At 41.5% G+C, this 22,084-nt stretch overlaps 1 protein-coding gene across 1 annotated transcript in view; it reads right to left on the bottom strand.

Moving 5' to 3' along the window:
- LOC147678071 (extracellular calcium-sensing receptor-like) overlaps positions 1–22,084 on the bottom strand; it is an 86,439-nt gene that overhangs the window by 51,198 nt on the left and 13,157 nt on the right. The window contains exon 3 of the mRNA XM_086945618.1: positions 11,517–11,741. Coding sequence (XP_086801744.1) covers positions 11,517–11,741 — 225 coding nt within the window. The remainder of the gene's footprint in view (positions 1–11,516; positions 11,742–22,084) is intronic.

Genomic DNA, 22,084 nt, shown 5'->3' with positions numbered 1-22,084 from the left:
GAGTCTCCAAGTCGTCGTCTGTGAGATAGATATCATCTACGTAAGATAATGCCTCATCATCATATATTTGTAGTAACTCTGTTACTCTAGCTGAGAATAGTCCTGGGCTGTTCTTGAACCCCTGTGGGAGCCTACAGAAATTTTTCTGAGACCCCATTACTGAGAAAGCGGTCAAGTATCTGCTTTCTGGTGCAATGTTTTGACAAAAGAAACCATTAGATATGTCTAATGTTGTTTTATATTTTTTCCTAACTATGTTGTTCATTAGTGCAGCACTATGCGAATTTTGTACTGCAAATGTTTTGCAACATGCATTAAGGTGTCTGTAGTCCAAAGCTAGACGATATGAATTGTCTGGCTTGGAGACAGGAAACAAAGGATTGTTCATTTGAGAGGTGCATGTTTCAATCACCCCCTGGTATTCAAGTTGATCTAAGATCTCCCTGACTTGTTTTTTAGCTTCTTGCTTAATGGGATACTGCCTTTGTGCAGTCGGTTCACTTTTTAACTGGATTTTGTGAGGAGGAGAGTCCTCATCCCATCCTACATGATTTTTATATAATGCCGGTGCCTGGGCTACTGCCCATTTCCTTGCATAAGTATATTTTTTGTGAATCGGAATGTGATTCGAGAAGGCAGGCATAATCATTTCTTCGCCACGAGGGCACTCCCTGACAAACTCTGGGGGCCAATCTTTTTCAGCTAACAGAATATCATAGCCTTTTGAGAGTTTATCCCAAAATAGACCCTTTATTTTCCTAGTCTTATCACCCTCTATACGCAATGTTATTTCGTATATCTTATGGGGCTCGCTAAGTCTGGTGTCGGCAGTTTCAACCTGAATGTATTCATTTGTGTCCACTGTCTCCAGATGACTCATCAAGATCTTGCGGGCTATACTGATTTCTGCTGCACTGTCTAGCATTGTCTGTGCCCACTCCCCGTTTTCCAACTGTGTCCTCAGTATTCTCGGCATGGTTGATTACTCTAATACTGGCTACCTTCTTCTTTGGAAATTGAGATTTTTTACTCTGAGCAGGTTCCTTGTCTTTGGACTTGGTGTGCTCTCCTGGGTCTGACCGTCCTCTTCTTTCCAATTTCTGCGAAAAAGATCGAGAGGGACGTGTATCAATACTTTGATATCTATCAGGTTTTTTCAAATGATCCCGTATTTCTAAGGTTGTATCTTTTCTCAGAGGGCTCCCTCTGGGGAGACTGGTGTTCTCGAGTCGGAGTTCTTTCCCTCCGTTGAGGAGACCTTCCTCTGGACTGGAAAACTTTTTCCTTGGGAGTGGATTGTTTATTTCCATCCCAGCTCTTTTTAGGAGTGTTTGAATTATTTTTAATAAATAATTTTTCAAGATTTTCGAGCAGTTGGGGTTTTACTGGTTTCTCACCCAAGCTGTCTCTACCTAATTCTTCATAGCATTTTTCTATGATTCTGGCAAGCTCAATTGGTTGATCTGTTATATCTGTTTCCTTCAACTTCTGGCGGATCGCCACAGATGCTGCTTCTCCTTTTATATTGGCTAGTAATATAGCCGAGACCTGCTTGAAGTCTTTCAGTAATTTCATACCAAGAGTTAAAGCAGGTTCTGGACCGTATTCATTTTGAATCTGTCTTAGTACATCTGGTATTACCGCCATAGACGGAACACCATGTGTTTTTGTGTAAATGGAAGCAAAGACTGTACCCCAAGTGTCACAGTCCTCCACGTGTGGTGCGATTCCCATAGGAAGGCAGATGGTCAAGATTCTGTGTTTCTCGATAGGGGTAGTATCCGGAAATACTGCCTCTATTTGAGTGATTTTCTGCGCTAGCCAGAAAGGAATTTGTTCCCGTTTTATGGGTGTTTTACCAAGACATGACTGTATGTTCTATGGTGTAATTTTATTAGTGTTCCCCTGATGAGGGGTCAGCTGTGGTACATTAACAGCTGGTTGGACTGTTGCAGTCCGCATGACATATTGGACTAATTGCCTATGTATTTTTATAAGTGTTTTTAGCTGTACTAACAGCTCTTCTTTTGACATTTTTTCAATGTCTGGATGTGGTGTGTAGCTGGCTAGAACCGGCCACGGTACTCCTGGTCTACCTAGTGGACCGAGCCTGGTAATATGATCATTATGTTTTGGGGCGCCTTTAAACCAAAGTAAATGTTCTTGGTATTTTAGTGGGATTTCAGTCTCCTCGAAAGGAGCGTACTCTTCCGGTGGATCCTCTACTGTATAGTAATGGAACTCGTGTGTTGGGGCGTTTGCCTCTGGAAATTTTATCCATGAATAGAATACCTCTGTCTGCCGATATTCGTGTGCCTCTATCACGAAGACGACTGCGCCACCTTGTGTGGTCAGTCCATTTTCTATAAGTTTTAACGTTATAGATTTTCTTAAATGTGCCGGGATGATAATCGCACCCCGTTCAGTAGTCCCGTCGGGACCCTGCTGAGTCGCATCTGCTGCGGCATCAGCTCCGTTGTTTAACACTGACATTTTATAAATGCAGGTTTTGCAGAGCAGGTCTCCAAGGAGACAAAGATTAGGTGCACAATATTTTGGAACACTGTATCCTTTAACGTTGAATAAACCAGATCTTTACATAGGAATCTCTTCCTACTGAGTTCGGGCGGATTTTAACCTTTCACCCACTCCAGACGTCTATTGGAGTATTTACGGGAGAAAGGGGTCTGTGTGAAATATGCACGACTGAGTTACTCTAACGTCTTGCGTTAGTTTATCGCCTTACCAAACGTTTGGGCGCCATGTAGTGTAGTTCCTATTTTCCCAATAGGCCCTGCACATTGGAATAACATAAACAGTAGTATCGATGTGGAAGTGCGGATCTTCCAGGCCTCTACTGACTATGCTAAACTTAATTGGGTTTGTTACCAACTAGCTCAGAGGTCACTGGAAACTTTCTTCTCTGAAAGGAAGTGATCAGCTTCCTTGGTACAGACAAGAAGGGATTCCGTTTTCCAACAATCGTGCAACATGACAACTTTGCTCCTCAGATAAGAGACAATCTCTAGAGTCGTGTGAACAATAGACAGTTATTTTACTCAGTCAGTTGTTGTGCAGATTACTTTCACAATATGTAGAGAATAGAGAGACGGGCGTTTTCAATAAAGGGTAACAATTATTGAACAGTCTTTCTTCTCGTACAAGAGAAATGAATTGCCACAATTGCAAGACTTGTTATGATAAAAAGTACGTACAGTAAGATGAGTATTGCAAAATAATACTGTAAAAGCATTGATATGGTTTCTTAGCCATACAATGGTTTAAAATGAATAAAACATATATACATTCATATATACATTAGGCTAAAATACTCAACTGGTGCTTCTAACTACGCCTACCCCAGTGTACCTGACCTAAGCCTAATACTTGGGAGGGGAGCAAGTAAGTAGCTTTAAGTTAAGTTGGTTTTGCCAAGGTTTGCTTCAAGAATTCTCTCTAAGGGTTTAGTCAACACCATACCTCTGGGATAGAATGATGGAGGTCTGGTATCTCCTTCAGGGAACTCGATATCCCAGTCACTCGCAAGAGTAGGCTGGAAACGTTAGAGCTGGATTTCTCTGCAGGAGAAAAGACAGCGTCTCTCTCAGCGCGTCGAGGAGGAGGAGGGGCAGCGTCCGTGGGCAGCTTGCATCTGCTGGGCTCTTGCAGGGGACAGCTGTTCAGCTCCTAAGTTTACCACACCATCGTTCGCTCGTTAGCAGCGATAGCAGTAGCGATAGCAGCTATGGTATTCAGCATAACAGCAGCAACTTCAGCGAGATAGCTTCAGCTTCAGCGAAAACAGCAGCAACTGCTTAAGGCAATGTTGGTAATATTTATACCTGAAAGGTACCTTGTTTGACGTAAGTTTTTGGATATAAGACGTCAATAAAGATGTCACTAGGAAGTGATCGTCTATCAGTGCTCATTAGAGTTCTATTACTAATCAAAACATAGCAAGCTGGGCTTTCCCGGGTTGCTGAGTTTTTATCTTGTTGAAGAACTCGGAGTGTTAATCTAGGAATCTTAGATAGTAACTTCTGCTATGTCATTGCACTAATTAGCTGCAAAGGAAGTGGCAGAGGAAGCGATTCTGAAATGTGGCTCTGTTCGTGTGAGGCCAGAGACGAGTTTCTGAATATTGCATTTGATTGGTTATGCCAATATAGGGTTACAAGGGGACTATAGCCATAAAGGGGCATAAGGTCACAGTATCAATCAGGGTCCTAGATTAGAACGCAACAGCTTGTGCAGGGAGGGGCAGGGCCGGGGCATCGGAGGGGGGACTTATAAGTGTACATGTCTGTTTTACTGGCTGTCTCAGGGCTTAGGTTACTCCAACCCGGCTGTATAGAACATCTAGGATGGCGAAACAACAGAGACTCCCTGTCCTGAGCAAAGCATCCTTTCAGCCCACTGCGAGTCTGATGCTGCCCCAGTGCCTGATGGGACCAGGAAGCAGCACAGCAAAACACAGAGGTGCAAGGAGCGATGTGGCTGGCAGTTTCAAGTAAATGTTTTTTTTAATTGCTTATTACTCCGCACTCTCTTCTCCTGCACTCCCTGTGCCACTTCCACCCACTCCACCTCCACTTCGTTGTGTCGGCCGCCAATGTAATGACCAACATAATATACTAGCATGGTGATAGTAACCTGGTGTGGGCACGAGTTTCAATACTGGAACCTATATCTGAAATAGGACAGCTGAAAGGTCATGAACTCTGTATCTCAGCTCCATTCTTGGAGAGGTTCACCACATGTAATGCTTTGATAAAATGGAAGACTCACAAGCATTAGTAATGTATTAAAAATAATGAATGCTGAAAGAACAATATTGGATATTCTACATGAAGACCTTCTAATGAGTTCTGCGGAGGGTTGAAAGTCCTGCTTCTGATGACAAACAAATTAATGTACTATGGTAATTCCACATATACAGATTTCTCCAGATCATATTTTTCCAGTTAAAACTATGAGAAGTATAGTTTGATAGTAAAAAATCATGAAGGTCTTAGTGCACAAACAGTGATATCTGTAATTATTCACAACCACCCATGAGAAACATTGTAATGATGAGATGAAATCGAACTTGTGATTTAGCACAAATTTCAGTATCACTAATAAAAGGCCCAATATACTCTCACCAAGTAATCCAGCAAATTCACATTCCAGACCCTAACTTAAAAATTGAGATATCCCATGATAGCTTTGTCAAAAATTGCTTCCAACCTTTTTTACAGTACCAAAATTGCTTATTGCCTGATTAACTCACATCATGTTTTAAAGCAGAGATCGCTTCATACTGCAGTAAGTATGTATTAAAATTATTATTATTACTAATGTATTTATATTTGATTTTCTAAACTCCAGATTTGTTTATGTTACATGCATTACTTGCCTTACAATACATAGCATACAATAAATTACATTTGAATTAATGTTCTTTTCCTCCTTAATACTTAACTCTTGTCTTCATCTGTCACAATACAGTACATGGCAAAGGGATATTCTTCATATATTTGTTTAAAACAGTGTTTAATTCTAATGGATACACTGTCTAGAACGCAACTATTTTGTACATGCATACATTATTAAATATTGTACCTTGTATAAAGTTTAAAATGCTCACAACTGTGAATACAATGTCACTACAAACCATGATATATGCAGGCCTGACCATGGCAATTGCAATGAATACAATGTCGATGCATGTCATAAAATGGGCATGCATAAGAATGTCTAGATCAGTAGAAACAATGTCAATTTATTACATAATCTATGCATGTATAACAATATTGATACCAGTAGAAACAATGTCAATATATGCCATAATTTATGCATTCATAACAATGTTAATATCAGTAAAGATCACATCAATGTATGCTATGACAACTGTATGCGCAATACTGAGGATGTGGGTAAAAATTATATCAATGACTGTCATGTTAATTGTACACAATTTAGAGAACTCATATAATTTCTGTAAGATTTACCCAAGATATACTTCCATCAACTCTGAGTCAGAGATACGTTGTCTGACAGGCTCTGCGACCTAAACCTGAGACTACCGACAGGTCAAAGGTGCGGTTAAACTTAGCCAACAGAAAAACGCACAAACAGGGAAAACCCTGATCGATCCCACAGATAGGCAGTTACACAAAAACAGGTCCAAGGAAATTGGTCCCAGAAAAACACGTTTGCAAAGGCATGCATTTCCAAAATACCACAAATATAGAAGCCAAATACAGTAAGGAACAATCAGCCAATCAGGACACAGCATACACACCACATGTAATGATTACGTTTTCCCCATGGTGCACATGTGGACACATACACAGTGGCCCACTCTATCTCTCCTTGAGGTCAAGAGCCACCTGTTTCCCCCTTATCAGATGGTTGTACTTGCTGTTTATCACTAGGCCAAGTATGCAAGATTGGTTTATTGTACCTCACGAATAGTATAAAGGATTGGCCAAAACGACTGTACAATAAGAGACTTTCTTCAGACACTACTCTGTTGATACTCTCCCAGCCGCCGCATTTAATTAAACAAACGTGTTCCTGTTTTGCCAAACACGTCTTGTCTTTTAATTTTTTAAGGTAAATTTATATCTGCAACTGGCAAAATATACGTGTTAAAGTTATTCAGTCTTGATAAAGGAATGGAGATCTTATAGTATTGCCAATATAAACATTGTAGAATAAATGTGAATGTTTGTTTTTATAAATGGTGAAAAGGGCATGTTAGAAATTCGGTCTCTAGTTGGCAGAGGAATTCAATCTGTTCATGTAGGGACCACAATCCTAGTCAGGGTAAGTCAGATACACACCCTAAATTAACTTGAGCCTACCCTTTGTTAGCTTGGCACAGAGCAGTCAGGCTTAACTTAAGAGATGATGTGTAAAGTATTTGGGCAACACTTAATACAGTAAAACAGTGAAGACACCACACATAAATATACCACACCTGGTTAGAACAATAGAGCTTAATCTAGGAAACCAAACAAGATAAAAATGACAAAAATCTAATAAGTAGAACTGGAGTTATGCGTATTAAAGGTTATCCTTAAATATAGTGCTTAGAAACATAAAGAACCAACCGGGGCCATCTGGTCTTGCTTGATTGAGTAAAATCTGAAAAGTCAGGAAAATCGCAAAGGAATTAAGCATGAGCGGATTTTGCGGATTGGCAATCCGCGAATTTGCGGATTTGCGAACTCGCAATCCGCAAAATCCGCGAATTCCCGCGAATTTGCGGATTTTTTTTTTTTTTTGTGTTCGCCCGTGTTTCTGCCAGTTCGCGAGGGTTTTTACAATTTCGCAATTTGCGAACTTACCTGTCGGGTCGCAAGTTTTGCGAACTTGTTGTTTCTACGTGTCCAACCTGTTTGGGACACTCTTCTTCATCACTGCCACTCTCTGTCACCACTGCCACTCTCTGACTACTCATGCCACCCTCTGGCCCACCCATGCCACCCTCTGTTTCATCACCACACCCTCTGGTTGTCCAGTGTACATTATTTTCGGCAAAGCAAAGCACACCTTCCCTGCCTCAAGTGACCTGAATTAATTTGGGGCTGATTAATGTGTCACAGAATATTTTTTTAGCTGGCACCTGCTTCCTTAGTGCGCCCTGATTAGTGATCTTTTGCACTTGCTAAGTGCTTTCATTGTTGCAAAATTAGTTACAACACCTGCCCTGCCCCAACTGACAATAATGAATTAGGGGCTGATTAATGGATTTTAACTTCCAGCCTGGCTCCTGCTTGTCTCCCTTAGCTGTAATTCATGACCTTTGTGGCATATGTGTAACTATTCTGAGGTTCAGAGCAGGGTCACATAATAGTTTCAACTGGCAACTGAACTCTGGAGGGGCCCCTCAGGAAGCACTACAGGAAATGGCTACTAATGATGTGCCTGAACTTTTGAACCTGGTAAGTAGTTACTTTCAGTTTTGCTTAGAACGTATTTCTGCAATTTCGCACTTATTCGCGGGGCGCGAACTCACGCGAACAGTGCGAGCAGTGCGAGCAAAATCCGCTGCTCGCGGATTTGCGGATTTTGCAGGAAATTCGCAAATCTCGCGGATTGCGGATTTCCCGAAAATCCGCAAAATCCGCGAGCGGAACGGATTTTCCGCCCATGCCTAAAAGGAATACGTATGGGTTGGATACAAGGACCAACATTGGCCACCTAAAAAAGTACCTTTGGATGGAGGATGCGTCGAAGACCCAATGCGAGGAGCAGAGGACGTGATGGATCAGCGTTTATCCCTTCGGATGTAGGTGGTTTGTCGGTACCGATCCACAAAGTCAGAGATGCATCGTTGGCAAACGCTTGGGGATGAAGGCGTTGTGCTGTCATCAAGCCGTTCAGCAGGCTATGTGAGGTCCTCGAGCAGTGATGAGTCGGTTCTGACTGGTGCAATGGCGGCAATTCATGGTTTTTATTGGTTTTAGCACAGAAAACTCACTTTTAAGGGCCCAGGACTGGATTGGCATAACTTGGCAGGGTAGGACTCACAGATGGCGGAATCCAGGTGCTGTTGCAGGGTTGGTGGAAGTCCATGATTTTCCTGGGATTCAGAACAGGAGGCAAGTAGACGAGCCCTTGGAGTCACTCTGGGTTCTAGTCGTGCAGGTCCAATCCTTCTCACCCAGGCAAAGAGGGCAACAGGCAGGTCAGCACAGCAGAAAATCCGTGTTACCAAAGCAGCAGTCTAGCAGAGTAGCAGTCCTTCAGCAGCAGAGCAGTAATTCTTCCTGGCAGAGTATCCACAGGTTCAGAAGTATTCTGAGTTGGTAGGGTCAGAAGTCCAGTTCATGTATCCAGTGGTGTCTTTGAAGTGGGGAAGACTTCAAAGATGGGCTTTGAATTGCACCGAGGTCCTCCCTTCCTGCCTTTGCTCCAGACACCGTCGAAGGGGTTTAAGCAGTCCTTTGTTTGTGAGCAGGATACAGCCCATTTAGGTGTAACTGTCAGCTCTGCCCTCCCTTCCTGTCCAGGATGACCAATCAGGTCGTGAATAGCCCACTGTTCACACCAAAGCTCCTTTTGATTGTGACTGTCTAGAGGAAATGCACAAGGCCCAGCTGTCACCCACCCCATATGTGTATTGGCAAGGAGCAGCAGGCACACAGGGTTGAAGAGAAGAAAAATGCCAACTTTCTAAAAGTGGTGTTTTTAGAGTTGCAATAATAAATCTAACTTTACCATGAAAGAGGGCTTAATATTTCAAGTCCATAGGTACCAAGCATGATAGTCCAACTCCTTCTCAATCAACAATTAGACTTATTAAATTAATAAGAAATCCCCACTGTTAACCTATGAGAGTGGTAGGCTTCACAGTAGTGAAAAACGAATTTGAGAGTGTTTCCCTACTAGGAGATGTAAAACTATAAAAACCATATGTTGTGCCTTTTACTTATAAAGCAACCTGCCCTATGGGCAACTTAGGGCCTACCCTATTAGGGGTGACATATGTGTAATAAAGGTTTTTGGCTTGGCAAGGGGTTTTAAATGTCATGTCGACATGGCAGGAAAACTGCACATACAGGCTCTGCAGTTGTAGGCCTGAGATATGTTTAAAGACCTACTTAAGTGGGTGGCACAATCAATGCTGCAGGCCCACTAGTGCAAAAGGAACACCTGATTGACGGAATGCTGAACAATACAAACTTTCACCCCCAGTCACAAAGATCTGGGTTTAATCCATTGTTCTTTTGCCCACCACACCACCCCAGTTTGGACTCAGCCATATGCAAATCAGTCATGACCCTGTTCCTCATGGGAACAGTCCAGCTCGAACTGTCAAGTCAGGTCCTACCTGGACCGGAAAAAAGCTTTCTGGGACCGGTTTTGAGGCATCACCCCTCATCAGCCAGGCTAGCTTGAATCTAGTGACTCAGTGAGCACAGGACCCACGTCTGGGCATACTCTTCCCTCTAAGGGCAACAAAAGCAAAAGGAACAAATGATGGACAGAATGCTGAACAATGCAAACATTCACCCCCAGTCACAAAGATCTTGGATTAATCCGTTGTTCTTTTTCTGGCCACGCTAGTTCGGGCCCAGTAGTAGCATTCCATTTACAGGCCCTGGGCAGATATAGTGCACTTTAGTAAGGACGTATAAGTAAATTAAATAAACCAATAGTGGATACACCAATGTTACCATCTTTAGGGTAGTGAGCAAAGGCACTTTAGGGCTGGTTAGCAGTAGTGAAGTACCCAGTGTCCCAAGGCCAACACAAACAGATCAGCAAAAAGTGAGGCAAAACATGCAAAATGTTTGGGGGAAGGCCGCCTTAAGGCTGACAGATCTAACAGTGCAGTTCTTTTCAAATACATCCTTCATGATGAAGACATCTTACAAAAATCAGTATGAGCCAAGACATACATTGGTGCATCACTGTCAATGACTCTAAAGGTTGATTCAGGATCCTATTTATACAATCTGGAATTTTCTAGATTCCTTTCAGTGACTGTATTTTCCAGAAAGTCACCATCTCATCAATATATATCTTTTACATTCTTCAACGGATCACATAGTATCTGACTGTCTAGGAATGTTGTTTTTTGTTCACTGTGATTCGATTTGGCATTGTGTTAATTAGCTCGGATGTTGTAGACAAAAAGTTCGCTTCTGGCACACATGGGCTTATTTACAATCTCCTTCTGCCACCGATGTGTCTCTTTTTGTGATGCAATGGTGGTGCATTTTACTGCCCCATTTTACAAGGACAGGAAAAGCTACCCTGCATGACTTTTCCTATCCTTGTAAATATGGCCCTTTTAGAAGCAGCACACAACACCCATGAAACCAGACACATTTTCAGATTTACGAGAAATCGTAAACCTGGAAATGCATCGGAATGGTATTCCTTCCTAGGGGAGGCGTAGGGAGGCGCAACAAGGAGCAATTTATTCATTTCTCTTATTGTTTCCTCTTCCTATGTGCATAGAACGAGGAAATCATGTCTGCTGATTGTTTATGTACAGGAATGTGTCCCTTCCTGCACATAAACAATCATTGGAAAAATTAAGTTGTACTAGTTCTGTGTGCTAATGCAGAACACATAGAAGTTAAAAAATGCCAGTTCAGATTGTTTATGTGCAGAAAAGGAACCCTTCCTGCACATAAACAATCATCCCTGTGACGCAGGCATCCTTGCACCATGGTGCAAGGGTGCCTGCATCAGCGCATGGTAGCCCATTGTGCGCCAGCGCAGGGGAGAGCACAGGAATGCAACATATTATTGTAAATAGTTTGCATCCCTGTGCTTTAAAAGTGCTGCAGCGTGGCGCAGCCAAAGGGCTTGCCGTGCCACTCTGCAGCACTATCTTGTAAATGAGGTCCTGCATTTATTGTAATAGATTCCCTAAATGGCAAGGTTTTGAAATTGTATTGATTTTGACATTGCACCAGACAAGGACTCAGGGGCACAGGTTTGCTCTACACATTTTAAATGAACACATGCATCTGAAACCTTCACAAGAGATAGATCACTCTGTTCACCTGGTTATACCCGTTCAGCTGGATAAGACTCTTGTTCAAGGTCAGTACTGACTCTGATGTATGTCCTGGCAGATAAGTTCCCACCACTATATACTCTTCCACTCCTTCTGCAGTTATTTTGCAGTTCACTATTTCGTATGCGGGTGGCGGGTTCCCTCTGGCATCAAAAAACACTTCATCACCTGCTGTGCTCCGGAAATGAACGTTTCTGACATAGTGAAGCAACTGTGAAGAAAAAAAGAACACCTTAAACCTTGGTATCCACATTGCCAGATGAGTTTACAAAAGCTCCACAAACAAGAGCACAGAAAAATTACCTACCCTGTGTTAGTCATTCCACTGTTCAGTTGAGATTTTTCTATGCTCAAAAACTTTGTGGTCACAGGTGGTTGCAGCCAGGACATAAAATCATCGTTTTAGTTTTCTGTCCTCCCATTATTTATCTTCACTTTGGGTTTATAATATGTGGGCAGGCCCGTAAAAGCCAATAGTGAATTCTAAGAAGAGAGCACACGTGGTCTTGGATTGGTCAGTGAAATGGCTGCACTCTTATGTCAAATGCATTTAATTTCCTGATTAGCAAAGCATGTAACTGCTATACATGATGTCTGTAGGTATAGCATGAAGCCGTGATGTCACTCTTCTTTGTGTTTTATACGCGGGTGAGCTGTTTGACGGTACTGCCCTCCTCCCCTTGTTTTATGCCAAATGAGCCTCCTGCCAAGTTTCCCTTCCCATGCTTTGTCCCAGATGGGCTTGGCTACTTTTATTGCACTCAAAGTAAATATGGATACCTAGGCCCAGATTTACTAAGATTATTAATTGGTTTGCATCATTTTTGTGGCACAGCACTGATGCAAACTCATTTTTGACATTTACTAAACCATGCAAAGTCAATTTGTGTAGTGTTGCAAGGTTTTGTAAATACAAAGTAATGCAGGCCATAGCGCTGATTTGCGTTACTCTGCGAGATAAGCATTCGATGGGTGGAGCATGGGCATTCCCATATTTTCACCCATGAATCTGAAGCAAGCCAAGATTTGCAAAGATTTGTAAATCTTGGATTGTGTCACAATAGTGGGCCTAACGAACAGAGGTGTAACAAGGGGAAATATCTTTTTTTGCATTGTTCTTTGCTCTTTCCATGGGCCTCATTTATGAGGCTGTGCGTCACTTTTACGCCGCCGGTGCGTCACTTTTTGTGACGCACCAGTGGCGTAAAAAAATGCGCCTTTTTGCGCCACATTTACAAAGTGACGCATCTAGGTAGATGCGTCACTTTGTAAACCCCTGCGCCACATTACACCTGCGCCAGGTATAATGTATGCAAGGGGGGCGTATTGACGCAAGAAAGGGTCGTAGAAGTGACACAGTGAAATCTATGAGATTTAACTGCGTCACTTTTGGGACGACGTTGCGTCAAAATCTTGCGCCTGCCTCACAGCAGGCGTAATACTGACGCAGCCCCTTTCACATGGGGCTTGCCCCATGTGAAAGGACGCATTGCTGGAGTTGTGCCACTTTTGTAACACACTCCAGCAATGCGTCACTTTTGCGCTTACAGATATGTCAGAAATACTGACGTATCGTAACTCCTTGCGACATGATGCGTCATACATTAAATATGACGCATCAGGAATGTCGCAAGGAGTGAGCACTGAGAAGTGACGCATCGCTGCTTTCACGTCATTTCCCATAAATGAGGCCCCTAGTGCGCTGCATTCTGCGCAGACATAGATAGAGGAATATGCCTCTCCCCTTCCTGCACATGAACAATGCTGCGTGTAACACAGACACAATTGCACCATGCAAAGGTGACTGCGTTGGACTAGGGAGCACACAGTGCACCAGTGCTGGGAGACAGCAGAAGTCAGCCATGTGTTAACAGATAGGGCACATTTCTGTTCTCCTCCTTTCACGTAACACAGTGCAGCAGGTTTCCTTGCTGCTTTGCATTGCATGACATAATAGTAAATCTGCCCTATAGCTTGATTGTGCTTAGCGAAGAACTTCTGTCTTTGGTGATTTGTTTGCTTGTTGTTTGCATATTTTACCTGTTACCACAACTATTGAAATAATTGTAACGGTTTTTAAAGTGTTTATTGCCACCCACTTTTACTAAACATGGAAATGACACTGTCCCAAATGGTATATGTCCTGTTATTAATTTTGACTCATATTGAAAATGTTCTCCAGCCAGTGCATTCTTGTGTATTAAGGTGCAAAATGGGGTAACCTCAATTTGGGGATGAATGCAGCAATGATGATAATTTAACCCCTTCCATGCTCATGACGAGCTCAGCTCGTCATGAGGCACAGTTGAGCTGTGCTGATGACGAGCTGAGCTCGTCATGAATAGAGAGATTCAAGGAATGTCAGCACTCTGGGGGAAAACCACTAGCAGCCAAGTTAAATGCCTTCAAACGATACAAGCTCTTGAGTCTGCACACACATCTGGAAAATAACTTTTCATTTTGAGCATGGTATTGATCCAAAGATATCTTATTATACTTCTAAACAGGTACAGCAACATGTTACAAAAAAAGGCTGAGTACACCCTAACTTGTCTTCCTAAATAGTTTGTCATGATGGCATCAAGGTTAAGAGTCATATAGCTAAATATCCTGTGATATCACTGTGGCTCACCAGCCATGTCATTGTCACATCGTGTGATGTCCTGCCTGCTTTGTATTGTCTTTTGCCATCACTGCAGGCTACTTCACCGGAGTTTAGTAAGTACTTCTCAGAAATCTAGTTTCACTCAGGGCCAAGGTTATGCTTAGAACCAAGCTTGTAAGAAAGCATCTTGTTGGGTTTATTTTATTGGTTTGTGAGATTGTCCTTGTTTTGTTATCTAAACGTGAGTGTTCAAAGCAGATGTTTTCATTTTACTTCTGAAATTATCATCTGCATCAATTCTGTTGAACTCCATTACTCCTCAATGTGCTAGCAAATTAAATGGTGTTACTGTGGTTCATTATGGTCCTCACTATTTAGGTCTCTGGCTTGAGGCCAAAGCAGTTGCTAGACAATATTTGATCACCCTATTAACAGGCTTTAAGAAGCACCAGGGGAGGGGCTCTGGCAGTGCCCACAAGTTGCTAGCCAGGATCCATGTTTTGATTGGTCAGAAATGGAGATCTCCAACAAAAAGTGTTTGTTTTCTACACAACTGTGGTCATTCTGTTTATTTATCTAGCTGCCTGACCTTAAACTTTCAGGGGCACACATGACAATGTCAGTGTTTTTCTCTGGCAGCAGCACAGATGGGGGGAGGGAAGAAATTATCTTTAGCCTTTAGGGGACATTTGTGTGTTTCGCACCCAAGGGATCCACTAGTCTGCATAACTTTTTAGATCTGGCTTGATAGTAAAACTGTCACCTGACTTTTGTGATGACGAACAAAGAGCTTTGAGAGCCCTACTATGAAAGGGGCTTAGGCTTCACTCACAATGTTGGATTCCTGACTACAGGATTTGATTGGTTTGAATTTGTGTGCTGCCACTAAAAATACTGCTTGTATTACACTTGTTGGCTTATTGCAAGGTTTATACTTGAAGCAACAAGACTGAGTTGGTTATTGTGGCAAGCCAATGATCATGGCCATAGGCCTGATTTATTATTACTAAATGTTATTATAATAGCACTAGTCCCGACATATTTACCATGAAATGCGTATGTGGCCCCAACCGAACGCTCACACACACAAATTTGGAGTTTGCGGGCCATTACTTTCTTTGGACTTATCATTGTCTTCGTTTGAGCCCACTACTTTTTTATCCCGCTGAATGTCCCACTGGTCTGCGTTCGGCTGAGGACACATTTGCCGCAATGCGCATTTGGGTCTGATAGGCCAACTGCTCCAAATTGATTTCCTGTGGGAAGCAGACTGCAAGAATGAGATTTGGCATGGATAATAGTGCACTACTTTGTCAGTTGCATTTTGTTTTTATCCTTTAAAAAGTCCTGTGGACAAAATACGTCAGCTGCCTTTGTGATGAAAATCATGGATGTATGACGGTACAACGCATACCGTCACAACGCATCCCTTTACCACGCATCCCTTACAACGCAAGTTGTTACCACGACTTGCGTTGGGGGTGCGGATTTCGAATAGTATAATTTACTATTCTAACACCAGTCCCTGTGGACCCTAGGGAAGGTGTTGGGATAGTAAATTTACTATTTGTAATCCTTTAGCGCCCTCCAGCGCAAGTCGTGGTAACGACTTGCGTTGTAAGGGATGCGTGCTAAAGGTACCGCGTTGTTAAAGCTTCGTGGTAAACGATGTTTACCGAAAATCATGTATATCGTATACAGAATTGGGATGCAAATAAACAGCAGAATTTCAAATCAGTCTGCACTTCATTCTCTTATAAAGAAAACCATGAGAAACAGCAGTGTGTGTGTTTTGGTGCTGTGTGGTCAGTTGGCTTGACATATTTATTGTGAAAAGCATGCATTCGAAACAACAAGCTTTAAAAGACGGGTTGTTATGACACTTTGCTAAAGCTTGTAGGCTGGTTCTTTGTTCCAGAGAATTTCACTGATGACTGTAGTAGACAAGGGTCTTGATGTTAGTAATTCCACTCAAGCAAACTCTGAAGATAGAAGATATGCATTACAATATCTCTTTCAGACTCTTTAATGAGAGATGACATTTAGTTTTTCCAACTGAAATTTTGTGCATATTTGTACATTTATGCCTGTATGTTGGATGGTTGCCTTGTGGAAAGCTTATGCTTATTACAATAGGCTTAAGTTAGTTTTGGTGAAGCCAATGATAAAGGCTGCATGCCTGAATGTTTAATATGAAAAGTTATCATAAAGACAGTAGGTCTGTCATATTGATTGTGCAAAGCCTTGTTAAAGTTAATAGGCATTTAGGAGTGCAGCGGCAAGATGGCCGCATCCTGAGGAGGCTCCTTAGCGCCAAGCTAAACTTCCGCCTGAAAAGACCTTTCGCCCGCAACGCCCCTGCTCACAAAAGGATTTGAGTACGTCGGAAACCGCCAGGACTGCCGAGGCAGGTTTCTGACCAACGTAATACATACTAAGACCCTTTTTTTTCAGCGCATTTGACTCTGCTTCAGGTTACCCGGCATTTTGTGTGCACTCGGAACAGTGCAACTCAATCTTCCTCAGCCCACCCTGCATCACGACCGCCACTGTGTGTGCTTGTGACAGCACAATTAAACCTGCCTCAGTTTAACCAGTATTGCGGCTATCATTGTGGGTGCACTTGTGACAGCGCAAATAACTCAGCCTCAGTTTAACCAGCATTGCGGCTGCCATTGTGTGTGCACGTCTAACAGTGCAATTAAATTTGCCTCAGCTTAACCAGCATTGCGGCTGACAATGTGTGTGCGCTTATAACAGCACAAACGATTCTGCCTCCGTTTAACCAGCTTTGCGGCTGCCATTGTGTGTGTGCTCGTAACAGAGAAATTAATCGGCTTGAGTTCATCCTGCATTGTGGCTGCCACTGTGTGAGTACTTGTATCGAACTGTATTTTGCTGATATGCAGTTCTCTTTACCGCCTACGCGCTGAGCCTTCTAAAACAGCTCTTCTCGTATGCGCAACATGTTTAGAAAAGGTGCTGCTTTCAGGCGCATACTAATTTGATACTTTGCTCTTCACCTGGATTTTGGAACCTGTCTCTTTGCTATGAAGGCTGCAATTTTCTTTCACCATTCCTTCTCCTGATAACAGTTGGAACATTTTTGTGCTCATTATAGCAACGGCATTTGCCCCTGGGCTGATTCATATTGCTACTTACTTTATTTGATAATTACCTACTGATATACCTGCCAATATTTTGGCTGCTTTTTACCGTTTTCTGTCTATATTGCATTTACTTGGATTACTGGCTCTGTGCTCTCCTGATTTTGCTCCTCAACAACTTTATTCCTTGTGATTAAGTAGTCTTATCCTGCTTCTTTCAATTTGTGCTACTGACTTTATCTTATTATCTTCTTTATCATCTCAACATGGATCTTACGCAGTCTAACAAATCTCATGGGGCTGCAGGGACTTATTCTGGATATTGTAAAGACTCTACAGCCAACAACAGCAAACGTCTTAAGAAGTCCCCTTCCTCTCCATCAAAGTCTCCTCTTCCCATCACATTAGAGGACATTATTTATGAACTGTGTCGCTTTTGCACCTTCATGTCGGACACTACCACCACCCTCCAGAGACTTGAGGAGAAATGGTCCGGCCTTGACATGAGACTTTCTGATGTTGACCAGAAAGTAAGCGACGCACAGGATGTCATTGCCAATGTTGAGAACCTCACCAAGGAAGTCAACCAACTTAAAAAATCTACAGAGGATTTTTTGTTTGTTTGTTTGTAAAGCTTTTATTCGACAATTTGCCATAAAGCCAACACATATAAGATACATTTAAACATTCTTAAAAACAAAGTTACATCTTGTGGAAGAATACAGTGTAAACGAATATACAGTCCCCATACAAAAAATCACAAGTTATTTACAATTCATAATGAGATACTTTACATTACCACCTTTCAAGGAGATTTACAGACCTAAGATTAAAAACAACTATATACATTCTATAAATAGTTAAAAAAGCCAGTGTTAAAAAGAAGAGGATTTAGAAAATGGCAATCGGCATAACAACCTACGCATTTATGGAATTCCAAAGGGTTCCAAAGGTTCTGACATGATTTCCTTCTTGAAATCTCAGGTTTTGCAGATTGTTGGTCTCCCAAAATCAGTGGACTTTAACATTCAAAGAGTGCATAGATTGGGGCCTCAAAATGCATCCTCTGCCACCAAACCAAAAGGTATCATCGCCTATTTTCTGTTATACTCCAAACTTATGGCAATCCTCACTGCTGCCAAACAACACAAACAGATGTTCTGGTCCAGTCACAAGGTTTTTTTCAGTCAGGATGTACCTAAACCAACTGCCAGTAGACGCAAAGAATTTCTAGATCTCAGACCAGACTTAAAATCCATGAACGCCCGCTATGGCCTTATACACCCCTGTTTCTTCAAAGTGACTTACAAAGACAGAACATTTACATTTGACGACCCAGCTGATCTCCGGAAGTTTATTCATACTCATCGAGAAGAACATATGGAACTTGGCAAACATTGATTGTCTTGTTAATGTCTTCTTATTTATTTCTTAGGTCTTGCATATGTTGTATGTCATTGTTAATCTTTCTTTTGTCCATTGTCAGGTAATCCTTGGCAGTGGTTGAAGTCTCCTGATTACATCATCCATTTGTCTATCTTGTCTGACGTATCCAGTTGCTTTTCCCTAGTGTCAGGTAAGCTCCCTTTCTCCTTGTCTTATTTTTTCTAATATTTCCTTTTTAGTGTATTTTATCCCTTCCTTTTCATCTGCTGTTGCATAGTCAATTTTTGCTCTTGGTGCTCCCCCCAGTGGTGTGGATGTTTTGGTTTTTGCCGTCACCCTTCCCCCATCAATGTTACTTGTTCTTTCTTTTTTGATCAACATGACTAATGCCTTTTGGCTTTCCGTCATCTCTTCTTTCCTATGTTTTTTGGGCGACTTTGCTCCCCTCTTCTACTGTTCTTTTTTTTCTGTCCCTTCTATATATTTCCCTTCTCTTGTGCATTATTCACTTGTCCTATCTCTTTCTCTATCTTCTTCCTTTTAATCACAATTTAAGGTACTTTACTCTTTTCCATTCCTTCTCCCTTTGTGGCTAGTCTACACTAGTTTCTCCTTCTTCTATGCTCCTTGTGTCTTCTCACTCTTTAATCTACTCCTGTCCTCTTATATTTTTCTTCTCCCTCTCTCTGGCCTGTCTTTATTTTTAAGCTTATCAACAGTTGAACCCTATAGATGAAAGGTTTTCGTGTTGTATCCTGGTATGTCAAAGGTATTCGTAACCCTGTTAAGAAGCACTGTGTCTTATCTCACTTAGCGAGGCTAAAATTTCATGTTGTACTGTTACAAGAGACACACCTTAAATTACAAGAATTATCCTCATTACGTAAGTAGTGGGTAGGAGAAGATTTTTGCTCCCTGGCAGTGAATAACAAAAATGGTGTGGTTATAATATTTCGCAAATCTTAAAGTGTTCAGTTACAAAATGAGTTTCATGATGATAATGGTAGATGGTTGTTTTTAAATGGCAATGTTAACAACACTCAGCTTTCTTTTTGTACTATTCATGGTCCGAATGGTATTGACTTTCAATTCTGGAATGATTTTTCTACCTTTCTCTCTTCACATGGTGTGGAAGATTTGATTTTGGGTAGAGACTGTAATCAACTTATGGCTCCTTTTGTGGGTCGAAATTCACAAACCAAATATGTTCCCAACAAAATGCAGAAAACTTTCCATAAAGCAATGTCATCTAGAGGCCTAATTGACTCATGGAGAGTCTCTCACCCTGACATATTGGAAGTTTCCCTTTTTTCCCCATCCACAAATCTCATTCCAGTATTGACTACATTTTTCTCACTCAGCACGCCCTACAATTTTTGACCAACTCAGAAATTGGCTCCATCCTTATCTCAGATCATGCCACTGTCATTTTAGATGTGGACTTTACGTCACCTTTTCCTACTGTTAGTCGATGGCTCTTCAATAACAGTCTTCTCTTAGATACCCAGTTTGTTGAACAATTTACACTTTTTATGGAAAAATTCTTTTTCAACAATCTTCCTTCTACTTCTCAATTTCATTCAATTTGGGATGCCTTAAAAGACACCCCCAGAGGTTTCATTATTGATTTTGTTTCTCGAAAGAAGAAAAAAGCCCTTTCCGATTCTTCTCTTATCCTTAAACAATCAAAGCTCTTGAACATCAATATCTTACCACTAATTCTAATGATACTCTCTCCTCTCTTATCAAATCTAAAATGCAATTTGTTAAACATTCATGGGATTCCGCCTGTAACAACCTCCTTAAATTTAATGCAAAAGTGTATGGTGGATGGAATAAAGCTGGCAAATCTCCGGCTAACTACCTTAAAATTAAGAAACAGACATCTAAAATCATTGCTATTACCAACAACTCTGGTGTTTGTCAGACTGCTGATAACAAAATAGTTGATTGCTTTGTTCAGTATTATACTCCTCTTTAAACTCCAGAGTTCACTCCTTTTCCGCTCAAATTGACTCTTTTTTTCAATCTCTCCCTAATGCTCCTGATGTTTTGGTAGATCTTACATCACTGGATACTCCTATTTCCGAAAAAGGAAAATATTAATGCTCTTAAACTTCTACCCAAACATAAAACACCTGGTCCAGACGGCTTCACTGTTTGGTTTTATCTCCAATTTAAATGATCTCTAATACCTCATTTATTTTCACTGATAAATTACTTTCATGGCAAAGGGGAATCAAAGGGATCCTTCACCCAGGCAATGCTGTGTTTAATTCCTAAAAAGGATAAAGATCCTTCCTTTTGCAAGAATTACAGGCCCATCTCTTTAATTAACACTGACTGTAAAATCTTCGCTAAAATATTGCCATCCATAACAACAAAGTGATTCCTGATCCTATTAATATATTTCAATCTGGGTTTGTCAAAGGAAGGTCTATAACCGACAATTCCAGAACCCTCCTCAACATCATCCACCTTGACTCTAAAATGGACTCACCTGTTGCTGTCATCACACTTGATGCTGAAAAAGCATTTGATAGGTTGAGCTAGTACTTTATGTTTGGAGCGTAGAGATGGCATGGTTTCAGTACCCCTTTTATTCGATATATTCAATTGCTTTATTCTGACCCCTCTTCTTCTATTCGTAACCCTGTTAAGAAGCACTGTGTCTTATCTCACTTAGCGAGGCTAAAATTTCATGTTGTTAACCGCAAAGCCAGGATTTCTCTCTCCCGTCTCCAGCAACGCAAAGACTGAGGTGGAGTCGATTTTCCTAACATCAACCAATATCACTCTGCTTTCACATTAAAGCAAATCTGGGCTTTTTTAACTGATTCCTCCTGCCCTCCTGTAACAGCTTGGAATTCAATTGAACTCGCTCAACTCTTACCTTTTTCATTTCTTACAGCTAGTCATTTATCTCCACCCCTGAAACGTCTTTCTACTTCCATTTTTAACCACTCCAAAGCCCTTGCTCTTTCTCTGTTTCGTTCTCATTCCTCTCCTGAGGAATTTCTCTCCCAAACCCCAATATGGTACAATAAATTTTTAAAGATCAATAATAGAGCGCTCTTTTGCAAGGAATGAATTGATAAAGGTATCATTACTCTTGATAATTTAATGAAGGATGATTCACTGAGGGAATTCTCAGACATTTGTGAATTATTTGGCATCTCTAACACTCACTCTCTTCACTATCCCCTCTTGATGGCCTCTCTCACTAAAATTTTGTCTCAAGTATGTCCTGCAGCCATTCCTGTTCAGGTCCCATTCTTCACACTTGATTGTTCTACCCCACTTAGAGCTGCTGCCATCTATAAATTGCTCTCCCGTCCTTTAGCAGATAGATCTAAGTCGCCAATAGAACTAATATGGGAGAATTATTTTAAACAGGAATTTTCACTACAGCTCTGGGAATGTGTTTGGTCCAAAATACATACCTCTCCCTGTTCT

The sequence above is a fragment of the Lissotriton vulgaris genome, chromosome 12 (genome assembly GCF_964263255.1).
Source record: "Lissotriton vulgaris chromosome 12, aLisVul1.2, whole genome shotgun sequence".
NCBI classification, from domain to species: Eukaryota; Metazoa; Chordata; class Amphibia; order Caudata; family Salamandridae; genus Lissotriton; species Lissotriton vulgaris.
The sequence above is the reverse complement of the archived record's forward strand: the minus strand, read 5'-3'. Positions and strand labels throughout refer to the sequence as shown.